At 43.1% G+C, this 23,437-nt stretch overlaps 1 protein-coding gene across 3 annotated transcripts in view; it reads right to left on the reverse strand.

The window, feature by feature from the left end:
• Window positions 1-8,796: 8,796 nt before the first annotated feature.
• Window positions 8,797-23,437, reverse strand: part of CXCR1 (C-X-C motif chemokine receptor 1) — a 31,140-nt gene continuing 16,499 nt past the window's right edge. For 2 of the 3 annotated variants that reach the window (XM_019741776.3, XM_088794432.1), the window contains exon 3: window positions 8,797-13,164. In XM_019741776.3, the coding sequence (XP_019597335.3) occupies window positions 12,077-13,164 (1,088 nt within the window). In that variant the 3' untranslated portion in view covers window positions 8,797-12,076. Of the gene's footprint in view, window positions 13,165-14,558; window positions 14,654-23,437 lie in introns of those variants that run through there. The other variant, XM_019741777.3, reaches the window with a different exon arrangement.

Raw genomic sequence — 23,437 nt, forward strand, 5'->3', positions numbered from 1 at the left:
TGAATGTTTCGCTAAAAGGTTGGAACTTTACTAATGCCATCAGATTGCTTCCTGAGTGGTCCGTGAATGGACTTAAAGGGGTAGAGGCTCAAGGCAGGAGTCCAGTTAGGAGGTTATAGCAGAAATGGTGAGGGTCTTGGCAAAGTAATGACACAGGGGATGGAGATAAGGAGATGAGTTTAAGAGATCTTTAAGGGCAAACCAACAGGACTTGGCTATCAACTGGACAGGTCGGTGCAGTGAGGAAGAGGGAAAGAACCAAAAAGGATTTTTCAACCCATAGCTTGGACAAATGGCTTGAAGGAAGCAGGTTTTAGACAGAAGACATTGGCTTTAATTTTGGATTTAAAAATTAAAGGATACAAGCAGGCATGTCAATGTGCATTGGGAAATATAGCTCTGGAAGTCCAAGAAAAATGGCTAGCCTAGAAACACATTTTTAGAGATCATTCTCACCGAGATGGGCAATCATTAAAGCCACAACAGTAGTTAACGTCACCCAGGGAAAGTAGATACCGTGTTTCCCTGGAAATAAGACCTAGCCAGACAATCAGCTCTAATGCATCTTTTGAAGCAAAACGTAATATAAGACCCGGTCTTATATTATAAGATTCAGTCTTACATTATAGTAAAATAAGACCGGGTCTTATATTAATTTTTGCTCCAAAGACGCATTAGAGCTGATTGTTTGGCTAGGTCTTATTTTCGGGGAAACACGGTAACAGGGTCAGAAAAGGTCAGAAAAGGGGGGAGAATAGCATTGAAAGGACTGAAAGAGGAATACGAGCCTTCCGAAGAGACTGAAAAGAAGGCAAAGATGCAGGAGGAAAGCAGGAGCCCAGGGAAACGAGATCTTTCAGAAGGAGGAAGTGTGGCGTGTGGGGAAATGTCTCCTTCACTCCTGGTGAGAGCAGAAATCTGACCACTTATTTCCTGGTTGAGCCCTGTCTTTGTTTACAACCTGTGCATGTACACCCAATGAGCAAGCTGGGGTTCAGCATCTCTGAGAACCTCTCTGGGACCCTCTACTGACCTGCCTTTTGGGGCCTCCTTGACAAGCTAGCCCTCACTCCCCTGTTGATTCCAGCCTGGCCACCTGGAACGAAACACGGCCAATTTCTCTGAGTATATTTCTTGCATTACTAGATCTCCCAGCTTTTTCATTTTTGCTCTCAGCCCCATCTCCTAATACTCAAGTAAGAGTCCACAGGCCAGAGCCCATGAGCCAGGCTGGTCTTAATCACAGTGCCCACTCCCCTTGCCCCCAACTCTAAGTCATTGCCTTCCACAAACCCGCGGGCTTTACTCTTTCCCATAGGTATGAGCTTGTTCCCTAAAGGACACTTGACCCTTTATTCTTTTCAGGTGTGCCCAGACTTATGCAAACCCTTAAGCGGGCCCAGGTCATGTTCCAATGGAAACTGCTAAATGTCACTCATCTCTCTCCCCTTGAGTAGTATGACTCAGACCTTAGCTGCAAAGTGAAGCAGAGAAATACTGTGTTTCCCCAAAAATAAGACTGGGTCTTATATTAAGGTTTGCTCTAAAAGACGCATTAGGGCTTATGTTCAGGGGATGTCCTCCTGAAAAATCATGCTAGGGCTTATTTTCCAGTGAGGTCTCATTTTCAGGGAAACACGGTAGGACCATAGCTGACAGGGATGTGGGCTCAAGGGAGGGTTATTATAAGATGAGAACTTGTATGCTAACGGGAATGATCCAGAAGAAGAGAGAAAAAATGGATAGTGCAGGAACATGAATGAAGATCATTGATCCCCTTTCCATGCTGTGTTTTCATCTCAGAGCAGCCTCCATCCCTTTGAAAGTGATATCACAACTCTCCTATTAGCTCCCTGACCTTGTGACGTCATGCAGGATGCACTGCCATTAAAGTTAGAAGATTTGGGGTTATTTGCCAGTTCCTCAACTGACTCACCTTTCTGAGACTCTCTGCTATATAACAATGTCTCCCATTTATCAAGGCCCTCGTCTATTCTAACAGCCTGGTATACAGTACCTTGAACCTTGACAAGCTTCTAATGCTATCGTCTCTTCAAAGAGACAGGGGTTCTGAGAAATTAAGTTACTTCCTCAAGATCATACAAGTCATGGTGGACCAAGACCTAGCCTGACTGAAAGCCCCCATGGCTCTCACTCCCCCACAGTGCTACTCCATGTATCGTGAGCAGTTGAGACTTCACACTCTGAAAGCAGTTAGTCCTTGATGTAACTCCAATTTTGCCACATATCTGCTTCTGTGTGACCTTGGGCAAGGTACTGATCTCCTTGGCTTTATATTCGTCATCCGTAAAATGGGGATAATAATAATTCCTACCATAAGGTCTTGGTGAGCACGAAATGAAATCATTCATGCAAAAAGTGCTTTTCACAGTGCCTGGCACATACTAGGTCTTCAATTATCAGTAGATGCATCTGTGAGTGCGGAGTTAAGCCGATGTGTCGGATTGTGGCATCCAAGTTTGTTCATGACCTTGAAGGCTTAGAAAGAGAGGATCTTCTGTGCCAAAGAACAATTTCAGAAACCCATTCTCATTCTAGCCTTAGTGACTGAAAGAAAAGTATTCCCCTCACTTGGGGGTATTTATCCATTTTCCAAGGGCCCTGCTTTCCCTCAAAGATATGAACTACTGACAGATGAAGTAGGAAGGTATTAGAGGGGGAAGGAGGAGAAAGGAAGAAGGAGAAGACGGGGAAAAGGAGGGAGACCTCTCAGGAACTCCTCATGTTAGATCTGATCAATAGCTGTCTGGAACACACCTAATTACTAATAATAATGATCTGGGCAAAGGCAGAACTTTCATATGAAGTTCACACAGAGCTATAGTCCTATTGGTACATCTTAGTAGATTGTTAGATTTAGAGCATCTTCTCTTACAACTGGAGCTTACTTAACCAAACCTCATTTCATGGAAGAGGAAACAGATTCCGAAGGTTTAAGTGAATATTTAAGGTCACACCGCTACCAAGTCTTTCTTTTCTTCCTCTTTTATTTAATCAGGAGCATTTTCCCAAATCTTCAGATTCAGCTTGTGGGGCACTAGGAACCCCAGATAGATCTCTTTGTTCTGGTCACCCTAATGTTACAGGAAATTTCATAAACTCTTTTCATGCCTACAATCCATAAGTTCCTTTGTCCCCTAAGTTTCATTTCTATAATACCTGCTCTTGTTTTAAGGGTCTAGCACAAAGTTAGGTGCATAGTAGGCATTTGATACATAATCAATTAACTGGCTATTTGAGTCTTATTAGCACATGTTTTCTAAAACGTCTTGGCGAATGTGCACAGGGGATAGTCCATGCTGAGTATCAGCAGGATGCCGGCGAAGAGGAGTGCCCAGGGATGCTTGCCAAGTGGGGAAACCTGCACTGCATGGCATCTAAGCCTCACTTGTTTAGTCTCCCTCCATCCTCAACGTTTTCAAAGTTGGAGCAAAGCCAGCTCTTTCAGGAAGACAGCCTTGTTTACAATATGGGAACAAAGAGAGGTACGGATGTGGCCTCATAGGTTTCTGTTGGGCAATATGATTTCTTCCCATGTCGAGAAGTGACTAGATTTCTTCAGAGGTACCTCCCACTTACTTTCTATATCTTACTTCTCTTGCCACATTGATTTGAACTCGCTAAAATAAGGGGGTGCTAACAGTATAAAGGTTACTAGAGGGGAAGAGGAGTGGGGGAGGATGAAAAGGATAAAAGGGGTCAAATACCGGGGGTACCAAAAAAAGGTATACAAGTGGACACTTTGGTCAACATTGCTCAAGCAGTAGTTTAGCGTAATCATAAGAGTCTGGATGCTGATGGTAACCACTTTGAGCACCTCTTGTAATTGCAGAAGTAAAACGTGACTAGTATTCATCTTTTGAGTATTACAATTTTAATAGTTTTTTCTTTCCTTTCTTAAAATGTGTACACATTTTTTTGGCACCCTCAGTATATGGTGATGGAGGGAGACCAGATTTTAAGTGGAGAGTACACAAGGCAATATACAGATGATGTACGATAGACTTGTACAGTTGAGACTTATGCAAGGTCATTAATCAATGTCACCCCAATAAATTTAATTTAAAAAGAAGGGGGTGCTAAGTCTAGGATGACGTGCAGTCACTCACCTCCAACACACACATACACACTGTGGGTTAACTAGAAATATGGTCAATGTGTCCTCCAGGTTGACATTTAAAATTCACTGGGAGAAAGTTTTAACCGTGCTTATCTTTAAGGAAAGGAAATACAGAATGGAAAGGGAAATTGTTCTTTATCTTACATGCTATTTGAATTTTTATTGATATCCTGTCATGATGGTGGCCTGAAAAAGTATGGGAAGCAGCAACAACAATACACATACACACACACACACACACACACACACACACACACACACACACCCTACATAGAAATGTCAGATAACATATATTTTTAATTTTTAAACAAAAATATATAAGATCAAAAACAAAGAGAGAGAGAGAGAGAGAGAGAGAGAGAGAGAGAGAGAGAGAGAGAGAGAGAGAGAGAGAAAAGAGAGACAGAGATATCTCTAAGGGCCATAAATGAAAAGGGAACTTAGAAATACATGGACTTCTCAGGGAGTAGGCGTTGAAGCCACAGGAACCCAGAAGGATACTAGAACCAGTCTAGGATGGGGATAGTAATATCAATGGGTCTACAGATCCCATGCACAGCAGATAACTAGAAGTGGATTTCCGGCAAAAAGCCAGGAACATGGAAGGAGCTGGCCCACCCTTGATTGAGGATAGAAAAACACTTTCCAGCTTTGAGACATAACACAAAGTGAGCTGCCTGCCCTAGACCATAAGAGAAAGAGGGCCACCTGAGCAGCAGTTCAAAATCCCAAGACTAAGTAGCAAATAGTAAAGTCCCAAATCCACCCTTTGGAATTGTGTGGAAACACAGGACCAATAAATAACAACAGTAACAAAAAAATGTTCTGAACCATGTGACTCAGTAGGGCCCAGCAAGGACATCTAGGACACTGCCTCGTGCAGACTTCTTCACAATCCAAGATACATGTAAGACCCCCATGAAAAATACTCTTCAATAGATGAGCTCACAGTCAAATACTACAAGCTACAAACACTACAATCAATAGCCAGCTGACATACAAATGGGAGAATTCACACTTGAGGAACTAAAAACAATAGAGCAATCTGAATGTGACTTTAAAATAAGTATGTTTTTTAAATCCAGAGGACTTTTGTATCAAAAATGGAAGATTGGAGGAATGTTTTTACCTCTTGTCCCTCTCAAAACCCATTGAAAATGACACTAAAGTTATTTTTAAGGCATAATCCCACAAGCTAGAAGAACAAAGAAACGTGAGAGAAAATAAAAGGTAAGAGATTTGTTTAATGAAAGTCAGAAAGTAAATGTAAAGCGGTAACTTAGTTATCAGACCAGAACAAAAGACACAAAAATTAAGGAAGCTAAAGAAATCTTCACAAAAATCGTATCATCAGAAAGATGAGAGGAAATGCTGTATCCATGAGGCAAGAAAAAGGTGCTATAAAAGGGAACAATTGAAGAACAGAAAAAGAAAAAAAACAGCCTATGGGAAATTTAAAATAAAATAGCAGAAATTTTAAAGTTCAGTGTAAAGTCTGGGAGATAAAGTTGAGGGTTACTTCATGGATAGTGGGAAGATGAAGATATTGAAAACTAGGCAGAAAGTGATAAAAATACTACAGAATCAATCTTGGGAGTCAACACCCCAAAATAAAAAGAATCCTAGAAAAAGAGAATAGGGGAAATGAAGGATATAAACGTATCAAAGAAATAATACAAGAAAATTTCACAGAACCTGAGTTTCTAGGTTAAAAGAATTCACCAGGTGCCCAGCAAAATGAATGAGGGGGGAAAAAACCCACCAAGACACATCACTATGCATTCTAAAACTAAAAAGATAAAGAGAATGTCCTATAAAGGTTCTAAGAGAAAATTCAGTCACACACAATAGATCAAGAATTAGTATAACACCAGAAATCCAGCAAGCCTAAAAGCTAGAAGAAATTAAGAGCCCGCAAAATTCTGAAGGAAAATGAATTCCAACCTAGAATTCAGTACTCAGCCAAAATACCAGTCAAGTGTCAGAGTAGAATAAAGGCTTTGGAAATTCAAGTTCTCAAAGATGTTTTTTCTTATATGTACTTCCTCAGCAAAATCCAGTAATCCAGCAAAATAAGGGGGTAAACTAAAAGAATGATAGCTAACATTTATACAGTGTTGACTGTATGCTAGGCATTCTTCTTAATGTCGTGTGTGTGTGTGTGTGTGTGTGTGTGTGTGTGTGTGTGTGTATACTCACTTAATTTAATCCTCAGAGGAATTAGCAGAGCATTATTATTATTATCCACATTCTGCAAAGTGGTAAAGGGGGGTTAAGTAATCTGCCCTTTGATACAAAGCCTGGAAGCAATAGTCTGGCTCCAGAGCCCAGGCCTTTAAAGAAAGAGGAAGATTTAACACCCATTCATGGAAGGAACTTCCTCAATCTGATAAAGAACCTCTATGAAAAATCTTTAGCTTACATCATATTTAACAGAGAAAGATTGAGTGCTTTACCCCAAAACTGATAACAGGATAAGGATGCCTACTCTCGCCACTTCTATTAGGCATGGTACCGGAGGTTCTAGACAGTGAAATAAGACAAGAAAAATAAATAATAGGCATAAAGAAAAGGAAGAAATAAAACTGCCTTTGTTCTTAGATGGTGTGATTGTATACATATAAAATCCAAAAGAATCTTTAAAAATAAAACTACTAAAACTAATAACTGAATTTACTAAGATCCCAGAATACAAGGTCAATATATATAACTCAATTATATGTCTATATAAGAATAAGAAAAAAAGTGGAAAATAATTTTTTTCTAAATACCATTTTTAATAGCATCCAAATAACCATAAAATAAATACTTAGGGATAAATTTAACAAAATATGTACAAAATCTGTATACTAGAAACCAGGAAACATTTCTAAGATAAATTAAGAAATATCTAAATAATTGAAGAAAGATACCATGCTCATGAATTGGGAGACTCAATATCGTTGAGGTGTCAATTTTCTCCAAATTGCTCTATAGGGTCAACATAACGCAAAACAAGATTACAGTAGGCTATTTCGTAGAAATTGACAAGCCAATTTTAAAGTTTATCTGGAAATGTAGTTAAAGTAATTTAGAAAAAGGGAGCAGGCCTGGAGAGTAACCTGTCCAGATTGCCACAGGACAATGAAGGGCTCCAGGAGAGAGGTCTTCACAACCCGACACACATGAATGTATTAAGGAAAACATTTAGGACTGGTGCAATGAAAAACACATGGAAAAAATCCTATTGTTAAATCGAGAGAAAACAAAACTTGTACAAAGAAAAGAAATGTAGATTTTGTACCCAACTGTGAATGATTTTTTACATAATCATTATAACAAAAACACTGAATGTTGATTTAACCAAAAAGTGTGGTATCTGTGTCCTGGGAGAGTGAGGGCGTGGCAGTATTGTTTGCTGAACAAAGGTAAAAGCAGGAGTCTGGAGAGTGTTAAATCCTCAGAAGCCAAAATAGAAAGTCAATAGATGATTATCTAAAACTGGGGAGAAAACCAAAAGTCAGCAAAATAAGCATGATATTTAGAAATATGCAGACGATTATCAGATGAAACAGCTATGAGAATTGAAAGTTGTTGCTTTTTCCTGTAGCAAGCAGGTTAGAAGGGCTGCTGCTGCGTTTCATTGTAAGTTATATTTATAAAACTAAACAATTTACATGAAATACTTTTATTTAAAAAAATAATAATTTTTAGAAAGTCCGAGTTAACATATTCTGTTTATTTTTATTTATTTTTATTTTTTTATATAATTTTATTGGTTTCAGGTGCACCAGACAAAGCAATACTTAGACATTTATCATTTATATCCCTCACACTGTGTGAACCCCCCTCCCCCATCCACTACCCCTCTGACATCGCACACAGCCATTACATTTCCACTGTCTCTATTCCTAATGCTGTACTCCGCTTCCTGTAATATTTTTATTTTTTTAATGATTTAATTCATTGCTAACCTCAAGGTTGGAAGAAGGTTACTGAGTTTAAAAAAACAGAACACCAAAATGGACAAAAGCCATGGTGCCGAGAGCTCAGCTCTTAGCCACTTGTAGCTTTCTGGGTCAAACCCAGAGATCTTTGGCCCCTTCGACCTCTGTGTGGAGACAGCAAAAGGCTGTACTCCATCACGATTTCTTGGTTAGTGGGCATCTCTGGGAAGACCCATCTCTGGGAAGACCCTTAGACCAAAGAGGAGATGGTCATTTTATTTCATATGAACCCATGAGACTTTTCAGACTCTGGAAGGCCCTAATTAAAATGCAAGCTGCTGGGAAAGAGAAGATCTTAAATCCCTACCGGGTAAAATCCAGGTTATTAATTAATATTTTTGTTGGAACTAGTGAGAATGGGCCACTGGACAGAGAGCAAGGGACGCCGAGGGGGCTGTGGTTAGTCAGAAGGGAGCTAGTATACAGGAAAATAGTGTATTTCAACACAATTACTTGGAGGCTGCAACATTTTAACCAAGCCTACAAAACAAATTTTCAGTTTTTTAAATTAGCAAGCATTGTACAGAACATACATTCACATCCTAACTCCTGTCCTCAAACCTATCCTCGATGTTCACCCCACCTCTAACCCCAATCCTATCTGTCTGACAGTGGGGCAGAAGTGTAATGGCCACCATAATGAGAAGGTATCTTAAGACCAAAAAACAATGCAGGCAACGCCATAGAATTTATTATCGGGTAATTTACTTACAGGGATGTAGGGTCGGAGCAGACAGATGACCCAGCAATCTGCACAGATTATTCTCCACTGACAGACTCCTGTTACAGAATTTTTTTAATAGTATAACTCAGGTACTAATGATTGACAAGACAAAGGGACAAAGAATGCCGTACTCACCAGAGGTTATACCTCTTGGTGGTCTTGTGATACATGATTGTTTACTATCGATACTATCACCACTTTAATATTTATCTCAGGTGTCATGACATTCCGGCCCTCCTAACAAAAATATTTATAGCTACACAATGTAACTTTAAGGAACAAAGATAATAATGCTTGCTAAAGATGGTAAGGTCGGTTAAAGGTCACAGCATGAAAACTTAAAGATGGAAGACATCCAGGACACCGAGATGGAGATAGTTTTGTTCACATTGACATCTAGACACCGTCCCTAACTCTCTGCCACCTCTGAATACCCCCACATCCCACCCCCAGTCCTCTCCTAAGATCCCCAATCTCATCCTCACCCTGACATTGAGCTCCTCCCTGAGGTGAACCCTCTCCCTGACCTTGACTAGATATCTAAACCTTACCCTATTTAGTGATTGAAACACCAGTCTTTGATATTTTAATACACCATGTTGCTTCAGTACCAATATCCTGGCATTTTTACAGCTCCAAAATCGAAATCATTTATGTCTTTTACTATAACCAGAGAATTACACACTGTATTAAAATGTCTAATCAAACAGTGGTGCACTTTGTTTGATGAGAGGACTGACTCTATCCCTCTCCTGTTTAAAACACTTCCAAGTTATTTTATTGTTGTTTGATTCTCACTTCCCAGGTTACTAAGAAGGTCAAGCATCTTTTCAGCTGTATATTGGTCATTCATATTTCCCCAGACCCAATATGGATCCTTATTAACTTGCTGAAGCCACTAATGGGGTTGTCTTTGGGACAGCATAGGATGGAGGAAGATGGGCATTGAGGGATAAAATAGGGGAGGTGGGGAGGGGTCTTAGGGACAGGGGAAGAAAGTGATGTCCACAGGCCCAGTTCCCAGCCTTCTTCCCTGGGTTCTACATTCTTCTGTCTTCTCTCCCTAATCAGATACATCTCTTAGGGCTTGAGCCCCTAACTCCTTCCTCACCAACCTCTTTGGAGAGTCTCAAGCTGCACAGACAGAGGCACCTCCATCCTGGCCCCTGGGAATCCATCTTAGACAAGGCTCCAGTGAGGGTGGTAGCCCTACCAGTAATGGCTTTTTGTTCCAGTCACTAACTGGACTAACTAGCAGTGGCTACTGTTATAGCCACTAACCTACCCCAGCCATTCATTCTATTTCTGGCACCCATCCCTGAGACTCACCACTCCCTCACATTCATCCCATCCTAAGTTTCCCGGTACCCCCCCCCCCCGCTCCCGTATCTGGTCCTAACCCCATCTTGAACCTCCCCAAATCTCACTCACCCCATTGTCAGCCTCTCCCTGTTTCTAGATCTCTCCCTATTCCTGACAGTACTCCTTCTCTGACCCGCCACCGTATCCCAGGCTGCCATTCTGTCCCTGACTCCTGCTCCACCACATCTGACTCAACCTCAACCCCTGCTCCCAATCCCAAATGTGATCTACGTCCCATTCCTGAACCTCACTCCACTTCCAACCGCAAACCAAATGAAGCTTTTCCCTTATGTTTTCTTCTAAGAGTGTTATAGTTTTAGCTGTTATATTTAGGTCTTCAATCCATTCTGAGTTAATTTTTGTATATGGTATAAGGTAAGGGATCAATTTCATTTCTGTGCATGTGGATTTCTAGTTTTCTCAGCACCATTTGTTGAAAGACTAGCCTTTCCCCACTGAATAGTCTTAACACCCTTGTTGAAAATCATTTGACCACTTATGCTTAGGTTTATTTCTGGGCTCTTTATTCTTAGGTTCTTTTTATTCTTCGGCTCCACCAGTCTAAGCATACTAGGCTTTTTCCCCTCATTGCCACAAAATTGCTGTCTTAGCAACACTATCATATCCTATAACCATATTCAAAGGCAAGATCCAAACATGTGTGGGTTGGTGTCTCTCTTTTTTAACCAGGAATATTTCCCAGGAGTCCTCTGGCCCCAGCAGATTCCTCTTTTTTTTTTTCCGAAGATTTTATTGGGGGAAGGGGAACAGGATTTTATTGGGAGACAGTGTGTAATTCCAGGACTTTTTTCCAAATCAAGTTGTTGTCCTTTCAATCTTAGTTGTGGAGGGCGCAGCTCAGCACCAGGTCCAGTAGCCTACGTTAGTTGCAGGGGGCGTAGCCTACCATCCCTTGCGGGAGTCAAGCCAGCAACCTTGTGGTTGAGAGGACGTGCTCCAACCAACTGAGCCATCTGGGAGCTCAGCGGCAGCTCAGCTCAAGGTACCGTGTTCTATCTTAGTTGCAGGGGGCGCAGCCCACCATCCCTTGCGGGAGTTGAGGAATCGAACTGGCAACCTTGTGGTTGAGAGTCCATTGGCCCATGTGGGAATCGAACCAGCAGCCTTTGGAGTTAGGAGCACGGAGCTCCAACCACTTGAGCCACCGGGCCAGCCCAGCAGATTCCTCTTAAGCAATGGTGTACTGAAGCCAAATCATACCAGCCTGTGAAAGTAGATTATTACATTTTCTAGAGTTTTGTAAGCTGGTTGCTAAACCCCATCACCCTTGAAATTGCAATAATGGGAGAATTTATACCATGAAAGTTGGTGAATGCTACAAATCAGGACTTTTTTCCGTAGGAGAATGGTTTATCAGCACATTCTTGCCCGTAAATTTCATTAGTCAGAACTGGATGATATGGCCACTCCTAGCTTAAGGGAATCTTAGAAAGTGAGTATCTGTCATTTTCAGCCTCTGTCAAGGGAAGTAGATTTTGCTAGCAGACAAAGGGAGAGTTGGGGAAGCAACTATGGTGTTGGCTCCCAATGGTGGGAGCTATTTGTAGTTACTTAAAAAGCTGTCTTTGAAATGTCTCACAAGACAGAATGCTACGGGTTCCGTGGAAGAATGGACAGAGCTTTCGCAGTTGACATGGTATTACAGTAAGGGGCGGGGCGCCAGGGCAGGCTTTCTAAACCATACAGCGAGGGCCTGGTAAGGATGTGGCCTCAGCAACTTCCTGTAACCTCAATGGAGGGCCTCCTTGACACAGTTCAGAGACTGTGAACAGCCAGTGTCATGAGGCTTGGGTGCTGATGAGAAGGGAGCATCCCTGAGGGGCTGCGACAAGCACAGCGGTCTTAGAGGGTAGCAGAAGTGTTCCTTGAAGAAGAGCCAGCAAAGGAAGGCCTGGCTTCCTTGGCCAAGAACTCCTTGCTGACCAGGCCATGGATGGCCATGATCTTGAGGAGTCCATGGCGAAATTTCTGGCCAATGAAGGCGTAGATGAGCGGATTGAGGCAGCTGTGTAAGAAGCCCAGAATCTCGGTGGCTTCCAGGGCACGGCCAATGTCGTTTCGGCGGTCACAGGTCTCCTTGATCACCCCCAACCTCATGAGGGTGTCTGCCACCAGGACCAGGTTGTGGGGAAGCCAGCAGAGCAGGAAGACGAGCACGACAGCAAAGATGACCCGCATGGCCCGGTGCTTCTGCCCCATGTGGGCCTGAAACAGCGTGCGCAGTGTGAAGCCATAGCAGAACAGCATGATCAGCAGAGGCAGGAGGAAGCCAAAGGTCTGCGGCAAGATCCGCATCACCATGCGCCATTTTGTTGTATTGGCGCCCAGGTCCTCGTAGCAGACTGGGCTGGAACCAGGTGGTTGATGGGCCCTGCGAAACACAAAGAGGGGCAGGGACAGGATCAACGATAGGGCCCAGATGCCTATGCATATGAACTTGACCCAGTGCCGCTTCTGCGTCAGTGTGCGTGTGGCGTGGACAATGGCCAGGTAGCGGTCCACACTGATACAGGCCAGGAGTAGAATTCCACTGTAGAAATTGACTTCCTTCAGGAGCGAGACCACCTTGCACAGGGATGTGCCAAAGACCCAGCCCTTTGCCTTGGAGGCAGCCCAGATAGGCAAGGTCAGGGCGAAGAGCAGGTCGGCCATGGCCAGGTTCAGCAGGTAGACGTCAGTGACCGAGCGGCTGACCCGACTGTACAAGATGACCAGCATCACCAGGGAGTTTCCCAGCAGGCTCAGCAGGAAGACCAGGGCATAGATGATGATCACAGCATACTTGTTGATTGTATCAGTGTCCGTTCGACAGGGGCTATAATTGTTTTCTGTGGGTGGCAGGCCAGTGAAATTTTCAAACTCACTGCCATACATCATATAAAAATCAGTCTCATTCCATACATTTTCCACAAAGATAGTCATGGTTTGATCTAGTTGAAAGATTAGGATAGAAATGTGATTTAGTAACTCAGATTCAAGTCATTCTCATCCTGGATGTGAGAACAGTTACTGGGCTATCTGTTGCTTCTCTGTTGGTTTGGCAACTGGAGATCCCTTCCTTTACTTCCATCTTGGACTTTTTAGAGGCTGGCTTTATCTGGAAGTGTGTCAACCTTCCACAACTTCGAGGCCTGGCTTCAGCATGGGATAAAGTTAACTACAGGGGAAAGACCTTGGCCATTGGTTCGCCCTATAACTGCCTCAACTCTACCTACAAATTCACCTCTGTCCTCTCATTAGCCTTCTCCATCCTCAGCCATGTCTGTGCATTCAGATGGGAGGACCAGATGGGAGGACACTCAGATGGGAGGCCAATGTTAAGCAAAATGGAAGGAGGCAAACCTATTCCCAGATGTCCCCTTCTGTTTTATTTCTCCTCCTATGTCCTTTCTGATTCTGTTTAACCTTCTTAAAATCTACCAAGGGAAGGAAATGATAACAGTGAATTGCATTAAAGTGTATTTTAAGTCTTCTCTCTAAAGAAGCAATAAATGTTTTGGTCCACTGTCTAAAGAGAGTGCGAGCTTTTGAGAGAAGTCCCCATCTTGGCCCCTGAAATCACCTCCTAAATAGCCACAGAACCATTCAGTAGTTTTCAAACATCCTTTTAAATTGTGAAACACTTTGCTGAAGCAAAACCTTCCCAGGAGTCCAATACGTAAAACAGATAAAGCCTCATCTGCTGGGGAGGGAAGGTGCCCTTCTCCCTCTACCCAGACAGCTGCTAAGGAGGTTGCCCCCAAATGCTCAGGACTAGCCAGAGAACAATCTGAAAACCTTTGGAAAGTTACCAAGACTGGAAATACGGGTACCTTGTATCCAGTCCTTATTCTATCCTGATTCTATCATTAATAAGTTGTGTGACCTTGAGAGGGTCCTTTTACTGCTATATGTTTCAGTTTTCTCATCTGCAAATTGAGGGAGGCAGAGTAGATAACCCATGGATTGCTTTCAGGCCTGAGGTTCTATAATAAGTTCATTCAGATCCACACATTTTAATTATGTTCTCTCCGTGCCAGTATTGCATTTTCTCAGAAGATAAACTCTTAGGGCAAAGCAGTAAACATGAAATTGGGGAGATATAGCCTCTTCCTTGCAAAAGGGAGAGGTGTAAAAGGTGGAGGTAAAAGGCCGTGGCCTCCTTGTCACCAACTACAGCCATCTATGAGGTCAGAATTGAACACCCGGTCACAAGAGAGGAGGCAGGAAGCCAACTGAGCAGAAATCTTCAGGTCCTAGAGATATGGATACATTTTCTAACATACAGTCAAACCAAGTTTCCCTATCCCAAAGGAAGGCCTAGCCAACAGAGGTGGTTTCCTACCTGAGGCACCAGCCAGGTGTGTCCAACTGTAAGAGCCGGGAGCTCAGAGAAGAGAATGACTTAACAGTGAGAAGGAACTTGATGAATAAAGAGAAGGAAGCCACGTCACAGCCTCCTCTTTGAGCCCTGCCCACGTCTACATTTCGAAACAGATGAAGTCAAGAGATCGCAGCCCTGTCACAGACTCTCAGGGTCCATATGTCCAAGCAGGGGTACCAGGCATGAAGATGGTGACTATTTTTATTCTCTTCCTTTTTTCGTATTTATTTTCATCGGTTTATCTCTTAAATTCCCTAGTAGACCACCTTTGCAAGCTCCCAACTTTCCTGACATGAATAAAGGGGAAAGGATTTGGCTTTTTACAGTAGAGATTTCAGAAGGAGTTCACTGGAAGAAGGCCTTGCTGGAGTCCCCCACTTAGGAGGAACTTGGGGGCAATCTGATGGGAAGGAGGTGGAAGACTGTACCTGAGCTATGTTAGGACAAAAAGCACCCAACTTTTACTTATATGAAAGGCTTCTTTGGGGTGGCCTGGGGCTGTTGGAGATATGGAGGGAGAATTAACCCCTCTCCACTGCCAGCTGCTCCTTTGCACAACCACTGCCAACAAGTGGTTGATGACAATGGCCCAGAGGCTGGGGGCATGGGCTGGACAGCAGGGAGACCATTGGAGCTGGAGCAATTAGTGAACAGAGAAGGTAGGACTCGTGTCATTCTTTTCCTCTCTCAGTATGGAAGGATGGATTCTCTGGGAACCTGCCTTGGCTCCCCCCAGCAGCTAATGTCTGCCCCTTGGCTTTAACCCTCTGGCACTTTAATCACTTCTTCATGATAACATGAACCCTACTGTACTGCAATGATGTGTTTACATCAGCCTTCCCCACTAGTCTGTGGACTGTTAGAGAGCAGGGACCCTGTCCAAATCATCTTTATCCTCTGCAGGGAATAGAGTAAGTGCTCAATTAATGGTTTTGCAGTAAATGACACTTAGACATATCTCCTACGATTCATGGATCGTGGATCACCACCATGATTCAGAGTGCCTGTGACGGCAGGCACACAGAGTGCCTGAAAGCTTCACTTCCATACAGCCAGGCTAGTTGGCTGGATGTTCTTTCCCAAACATCATCTATTGTTTAAAGTTAGCACCAATCTGTTCATTGTAAATTATGCCCCTTCCATAAATGCCAAATTTATCATGCTAATGGTACCTACAATTCTGCGCCTGGAAGCATATTTTTTAAGCTAAGTCATGCCTTCCTCTGGGTTCTCTTATCATTTATAAATAGTAGCAGGAAGTGTAGGAGACCACTGCCTGGGGCTCCCCATGCTTTGCTTGTACTGCTGTTGGACAATTGTGATCTGATGCTTAAACTAGAAAGGACTTGAAGATGGGGGAGTCCCTGAAGGGAGTGAACATGCCCCCTATTAATCATCTAGGAAAAGGTAGCTCCTGGGGCAGAAAATAGTGGGGACACAGGAGAAAACAGACTTTACGTGGCCTGGACTGCAAAACGCCTGTGCGTGCTCAAGTGCAAGATGAGACTACAGGGAAAGAGCGTGTTTGCCACAAGGGGGCAGCAGTCACTAGATGGGAAGTCCTTGCAAGGGACTAGGGCAAGAGCAGCCATATCTGGTATCTGTTTTTAAGCTCCTCTTACATATAATTCCCTTCTGCTCTTCCTAAGCCCTCAATCAAGTCATTCAGCACTCCAGTCTATTTAGACTAATGACTGACTTATTAGGGAAGGATATGGTCCAACTTCAAGCCTGAGGAGTAAATGGGGGAGCAGCCCTTATGGAGAACCATAGGGGTGGCAACTGTGGTAGTTTAGGTCTCCAGAGGGAAAACGATCTGGAGGTCAAGAGTTGAAAGAACCTTTCCCTTCATGGTAGGAAAGAGCATTTCACTGAGTGGGGGAAAGGCACGTATACATGAGCATGGAATAAAATTTTACCCATTTGAAAACATTCCAGCAAGTCTGCCCACCAACATATCTTCCATACTTCACTTCCCACTTGCAACTGCTCCCTCCTAATGTTCCTAATGGGAAAGCATTTTTTCATTCTGTGCAGAACATCCAGTGCCACAAAATATTGTTGTGACATGTGCAGCCTGAATGCCAATCTGCTGGCAAAATGCAGAGGCTTCTTCTTGCCACTCTGTTTTAAAAATGGCAACTTCTATGCAAGACCATGTGAACAGCACAATATGGCTGTTTAAGTATTTCTCTTTTGTCTCTGTGTCAACTTTGTGCCTCTGTGTCAACTCTGTGTCTGATGTCTGCATCAGCACCGCCTCACATGCCTGCAGAAGAATCCACTTAAACCTGGGGACCAAAGTGAAGGCAAAGGAAGGGAAGGAGAGGATTCACCTGTCTCCCCAGTGATCATCCCCATTGCCACAGTGACAGGTTCAAGGGCAAGTATGTGACCTAAGATGATCTACTCAGAGCCAAGTTCAGGATGGTTATTTGATGACAGTGGAAAAGCAACTATGTAGTCTTGTGGCTGCTGGACTCCATTTTGTTACCGTAAATGGCAAACCAATCCAAGGACAAAAACTAACACACAGAGGAAGCAGAGCTGAGAGAATCACAGAGAAATAGAGCCAGAGTCCTGAACAAATCATGCCCAGAGGTCATCTTCTCCCTGTACTTTTCAGTTGCATGAGTCAATAAATTCTCTTTATTGCTAAGATGTATTCAAATAGAGTTTTCTATTACCCACAACCAAAATTATGCCCAAGTAAGAGAGTTCTGGAAACCAAAAGTGATCTAGGATGAGGGAAGAGGGGAAGAATGTCAATGCATCACGAGGTCCAGGTTGTGACGGTCAGGATAATAGCTGGACTTAACAGGTATAACCTGGGCACGTGCAGACCTCCTAGCCCTGATTGCCAAGCTCTGGTGGAAGCCAGAAAGGAACCTTGAGAAGTGAGCACATAAGAACTCATCTCAGAACACTCTCCTGACTGAATTCAGAAATCCTCATGAAGGACCCAGAAATTTCTGCTTTGGAGTCAAACAGACCATGATGTAGACAGGGGCCCTCATTTACTAGTCTATGATCTTGGACAAGTTTGTTGTCCTAGCCATAGAAATGGGGATAATAAAACTTGCCTCGTGGAGCCGTCATAATGATGAAATGGGATAAGAGCACGGGTTTTAGAACCAAACCACCTCCATGCAAATCCCAGCTCTGTCCCTGGCCAGTTGTGTGCCCATGGGAAGCTTACTCTCCCTGGGCCTCAGTTTTCTCATCTGTAACATGAGAACAAAAGTAGCACCTAGCTCATAGGATTGGTGTGAGGATGAGTGAATTAACACGTGTAAAGTGTTTAGCACAGTGTCTCACAGATAATCAATGTTCTTAACTGCCTTTATACAAACCCATGAACCTGTTGGAGGAATGTGTACCAAACACATTAAACAATGCAGACCCTGACCCTGAAATTCCACTTAATGTGAGGGAAGGAAACAACATAGAAAGAAAGAAAGCAAGGAAGAACGAAGTTAATCACAGGATTGTTTATAATAATAAAATTAGGTAATAATTTCAGGGTCCTTCAAAAAACTTTTATACCAATTACAGTAGATCTAGAAAATGGAACACTATGCTTCTGTTTTGATCACTGTATCCCAAGTGCCTAGGAGGCATGTTAGCAATTAGGGTGCAATAAATAGTTGAAGAAAGGAAAGAAGGATGGATTATGTACCTAGAGATTGGGAGACCCACAAGTGACTTGCCTTCTGTTTATCTTGCCTCTGGTCTCTGAGAAATAACACTGGAGAGAAAGCTGACTCTACTATGACTGTAAGAAATAACTTAGTAAAACATAAGGCCCCTCGCTACCAGTATACACCTGAGATCAAGCCAAGGAAGACAATACAATCTACTCCTGGTGGCCAGGGGCTGTAGTTGTAGGATCAGTCCAGGAGAGGGCAGCGTTATCTTCAAATCAAACCAAACAACTGGAGAGGGGCAGTGAAATCATCAGGTGAAAATACCCTCTACCACATAGAAGTTGGGTTAGGCAGTCGATATTTAGCACCTAACACCACACTTTAAGGTTTGCAAACCTTTTCCATTCTCCACTTAAACTCCTTCCAGGTTAGAAGTTAGCAAGTGCCAGGGTATGAGTGTAGGTTGAGACGAGCAGTTGATCACCCATGCATGTCACTCAACTAGTTACTGGCTTCAAGCACTTAATAGCCCTGTCCTCATGGTCATCCCCCTTTGCCAGCTCACAGACCCTTCCTCCAGACCAACGTGAACACACTGTCAAACAGCACATCTGGCTACTCTCAGCAAAGCAGTTAAAAGGTATATGTCAGCAATTGAAAATCTTTTCCATTTTCTTATAGCTCATTTTTTGGTCCTCCATCATTTAGTCAGCTTGGGCTGCCATCACAAAATACCACGGACTTGGTGACTTAAACAACAGATATTTATTTCTCACAGTTCTGGCGGCTGGAAGTCTGAGATCAGGGTACGGCCAAGCCCTGGTAGTGAGGGTTCTCTTCTGGTTGCAGACAACTGCCTTCTGTGCAACCGTGTCTTCACACGATGTAAAGTCACTAATATCATCATGGAGTCCCACCTTATGACTTCATCTTAACCAAATTGCCTCCCAAAGTTCCCACCTTTAAATACCACGACAGTGGGGGTTAGGGTTTCAACATATGAATTTTGAGGAGACACATTCAGTCAGTAAAAGCACCACATCACAATTTCAGTAGAATGAGTTCCTTCCTCTCTTACATATTCATGAGGCAAGGTTCTAGCAAGTTCTAACTAACTTCTGTTTTTAATGCAGGCTTGCTTATTTTCTCTTAACATACAGCCAAATGCACTGAGGTCTACTTTACGTGGCCCAACCAGCTACCAATATAACCAGCATTCTGTCTGACAGATATGGCTGCCAAAGTAGTATGCAGTAAAAATGGCTGCAGTAAAATAAACTGTACAAATGGTTCGCTGCGGGTGGACGGGTTGGAGATGGGAACTGGGCAGATGGGAGAAAGAAGACTTTTCATTAATAGCTTGTAATTTTTTTTTTATTTTTGAAACATGTGAAGTGATTCCCATTACAAATTTTAAGTGTAAAATATAATCTAAAAATGTTAAAAACTAATAACGTAAAGCCAGCGGTGGGAAGGTTGTGGTGCTGCCGAGCACCCTCCTTTAAGCTCTTTGCATCTGCATTTGTATGTCTTCTGGCTGCTCTGTCTCAACTTTCCCCCAGAGAGCCAAAGAGGCCTTCAGCCAATTCCAGGAAGCATCTTGTTAGGCCCGGGCTTAGAGACCTGTTATTTCTCTAGTTCCCTCCACTTCAGACCCTTGACTCCAAATCAGCTCACCCTGAACTCTCTTGATCTTTGTCTCTTTCTTGTCATTGGTCTGTCTAGCTGCCTACACTCTCAGCCCCTCCGCTACAATCCAGGATATCCTGGCTTCTCCTCACCTCCCACTTGGTCCTCTCTGCCTGTACTGTTTCCAGTTACAATTCAAGGTAGCTCCGTGGATGTGCTCCCCCACTCTCCTAAACACCAAAGAGAGCTCAGCCCTTGGTTTTATTCCTGCCCTGGCAGTGAATTATCATTGATTTGCATTGACTATCGAAACCTACCTACATGCCTTGGGAACATCTCCATTTTCTTTCATTTAAAATAAGGCCATTGATTTACATGACTATACACAGATCCAGCTTCATGCTGAAATTACTTCCAATGTCATAGAGGCAATTCGCCTTCAGGTGAATTTCTTTGGCCGCATAGGATTGGTTTCGTTGTTTGTTCATTTAAATTAGAATTGGTTCTCAACTTTTAAAAAATTAGACTTTTTCATATAAAAAAAATCAGGGTTTCTATGCCCAATTCTAAAATGTGCAAGACCTGGCAATACAGAGTCCATGGCAAAAATCAACTAAAGTTGGTACAGAGAAGAGATCCAAGAAATAGAGCCACATTCACACGATCATTCAATTTTCAACAGAAGGGCCAAAACCATCAGAGGAGGAAAGGAAAGTTTTACCTCCAAAATGGTGCTGGAACAACTGGACATGGGAAAAATACAAACCTTGATCATATGCAAACATTATTTTGCGATGAATCATAGGCCTAAACGTAAAAGCTAAGACTGCAAAGCTTTTAAAGGAAAACATGAATATCTTCACAACTTAGGGGAAATCAAAAAGTTCCTTAGACAAATCAAAAAGTGCAATAACCATTGAAAAATTTTTTGATAAATTAGACTTCATTAAAATAAAAAATTTCTGATCTTCTGGTCAAGATGGCAGAGTAGATAAATGTTGTGCTTACCTTTCTCTCTCGACCACATCAAAATTACAAATAAACTACAAAATAACCATCATTGAGAATCGTCTGAAGTCTTGCTAAACCAAACTCTTACCTCTAAGGACATATAGAAGAATCCACTTTGAGACCAATAGGAGGGGTAGAGACACGGAACAGGCTGGTCCCACACCCGCATGCGGAGGTCTCCCCGGGAGGAGCAAGGGGTCCCAGTGCTGCACCAGGCTCCCCAGCCCAGAGTTCCGGTGCTGGGGAGAGAAGTCCCCATAATTTCTGGTTATGAAAACCAGCAGAGATGGTGGCTGAATGGGACAGAGGGCTGCTACAACCCGGGGCACTCCTCTTAGAGGGCCCGTGCATGGACTTACTTGCTGATGGACTCACTCACTCTGAGCTCCAGCGCTGGGCAGGAGCTCTAAAGGCGAAAGGGACATACAGGGAGAAACTGAGTTGTCTGACTCTAGGGTGAGGGTTGGAGGGGCAGCTTTCTCCCAGATGGAGGAGATGGTGGAAACCATTGTTTCTTTGTTGAGCCCTCCCCAGTCCCGGTGTGCAGACTCAGGCTACCGCCGTTATATCTAAGTCTTCATCAACATGACTAATGCCGTTCATTTGCCCAGCCCTGGTGATTCTGAGACCACACCCCACTCAACTTTCAGGCCCCCCCCCAAACTGATTCCAGTGCTCCAAACTGCCTGCCTTGTCTTGTGCTGCAGACTTTCCTAAAGTCTCTCAAAGGTTCACAAAACCCAAACAAGAAGCACCTGACTTCAGCATGTCCTGTACCTCTGGGTGAGCAGCTCTAAGCCTGGTACTAGCAGCAGCCAGCCTTAATTCACATCTTGGCCTCTCAAGGCACCTCTTAGCACAGCACAGCGGCAGCCATCTGCAGATTGCAGGTGGTTCTGGGCAGGGCACAGGCTGCAGCTGAACTTGACCTACAGCAGGGCCCCTTCCAGGAGACCCCAGGGCTGGCACACCCAGTGACCAACTTCAAACCGAGCTGGAACATCACCCAGCCTCCTCCAAGGACGATACACACGAAGGGCAGACTGGGTAGGTACCAGAGCCCTGCTAAAGTGAATCCTGCTCTGTAGGGTCAGCCCATGCACAGCAGCTCCTCTACTATAGTCACAGCCAGTCCTCACAACCAACAAGCCCAGGGTCAATCCCTCCCATTGATATACAAACGGCAACCAAGACTCAACTATAGCAGGAGAACACACAGAACCCACACAAGGGACAAACCTGGAGCATCCAGCTCTAGTGACCAGGGAGACTGCACCACTGGGACCCACAGGACACCTACTACATAAGGCCACTGTACTGAGACCGGGAGACATAGCAGCCCTACTTGATATATAGAAACAAACACAGGGAGGAAGCCAAAATGGGCAGACAAAGAAATATGTCCCAAATAAAAGAACAGAACAAAGTTCCAGAAAAAGAACTAAACAAAATGGAAATAAGCAACTTACTAGTCGCAGAGTTCAAAACACTGGTTATAAGGATGTTCAATGATCTCAGGGAGAACTACAACAGAGAGATAGGAAACATAAAAATGGAGATAGAAAACATAAAAAAGAACCAGTCAGAAATAAAGAATACAATAACTGAAATGAAGAATATATTAAAGGGAATCAATAGTAGATTAGATGAAGCAGAGGATCGAATCAGTGATATGATCAGGAGATAAGGTAGCAAAAAACACCCAAACAGAACAGCAAAAAACAAAACCAAAAATGAGGACAATTTAAGGGGCGTCTGGGACAGTATCAAGCTAACCAACATTTGCATCATAAGGGTACCAGAAGAAGAAGAGAGAGTGCAAGAGATTGAAAACCTATTTGAAGAAATAATGATGGAAAACTTCCCTAAACCGGTGAAGGAAATGGATATTCAAGCCCAGGAAGTGCAGAGAGTCCCAAACAAGATGAACCCAAACAGGCCCATACCAAGACACATCATAATTAAAAAGCCAAAGGTTAAAGATAAAGAGCAAATTTTAAAAGCAGCAAGAGAAAAGCAGTTAGTTACCTATAAGGGAGCTCCCAAAAGACTGTCAGCTGATTTCTCAACAAAAACTTTGCAGGTCAGAAGGGATTGGCAGGAAATATTCCAAGTGATGAAAAGCGAAAATCTACAACCAAGATTACTCTACCCAGCAAAGCTATCATCTAGAATTGATAAAAAGCTTCCCAGACAAGAAAAACCTAGAGTTCATTACCACCAAACCAGTATTACAAGGCATCTTACAGGGACTTCTGTAAGATGAAAAATAAAAAAGATAAAAAATATGAATAATAAAATGGCAACTACACATCCATCACCAAATACTTTAAATGTAAATGGATTAAATGCACCAATCAAAAGACATGGGGTAACTGAATGAATAAGAAAACAATGCCCATACATATGCTGCCTACAAGACACACTCCAGATCAAGACACACACAGACTGAAAGTAAAGGGCTATAAAAAGTTATTTCGTGAAAATGAAAACAAACTAACAAAAAAGTTGGGGTAGCAATACTTATACCAGAAAAAATAGACTTTAAAATAA

Source organism: Rhinolophus sinicus, chromosome 17 (assembly GCF_057876585.1).
Source record: "Rhinolophus sinicus isolate RSI-liver-muscle chromosome 17, RSI-T2T, whole genome shotgun sequence".
NCBI lineage: Eukaryota > Metazoa > Chordata > Mammalia > Chiroptera > Rhinolophidae > Rhinolophus > Rhinolophus sinicus.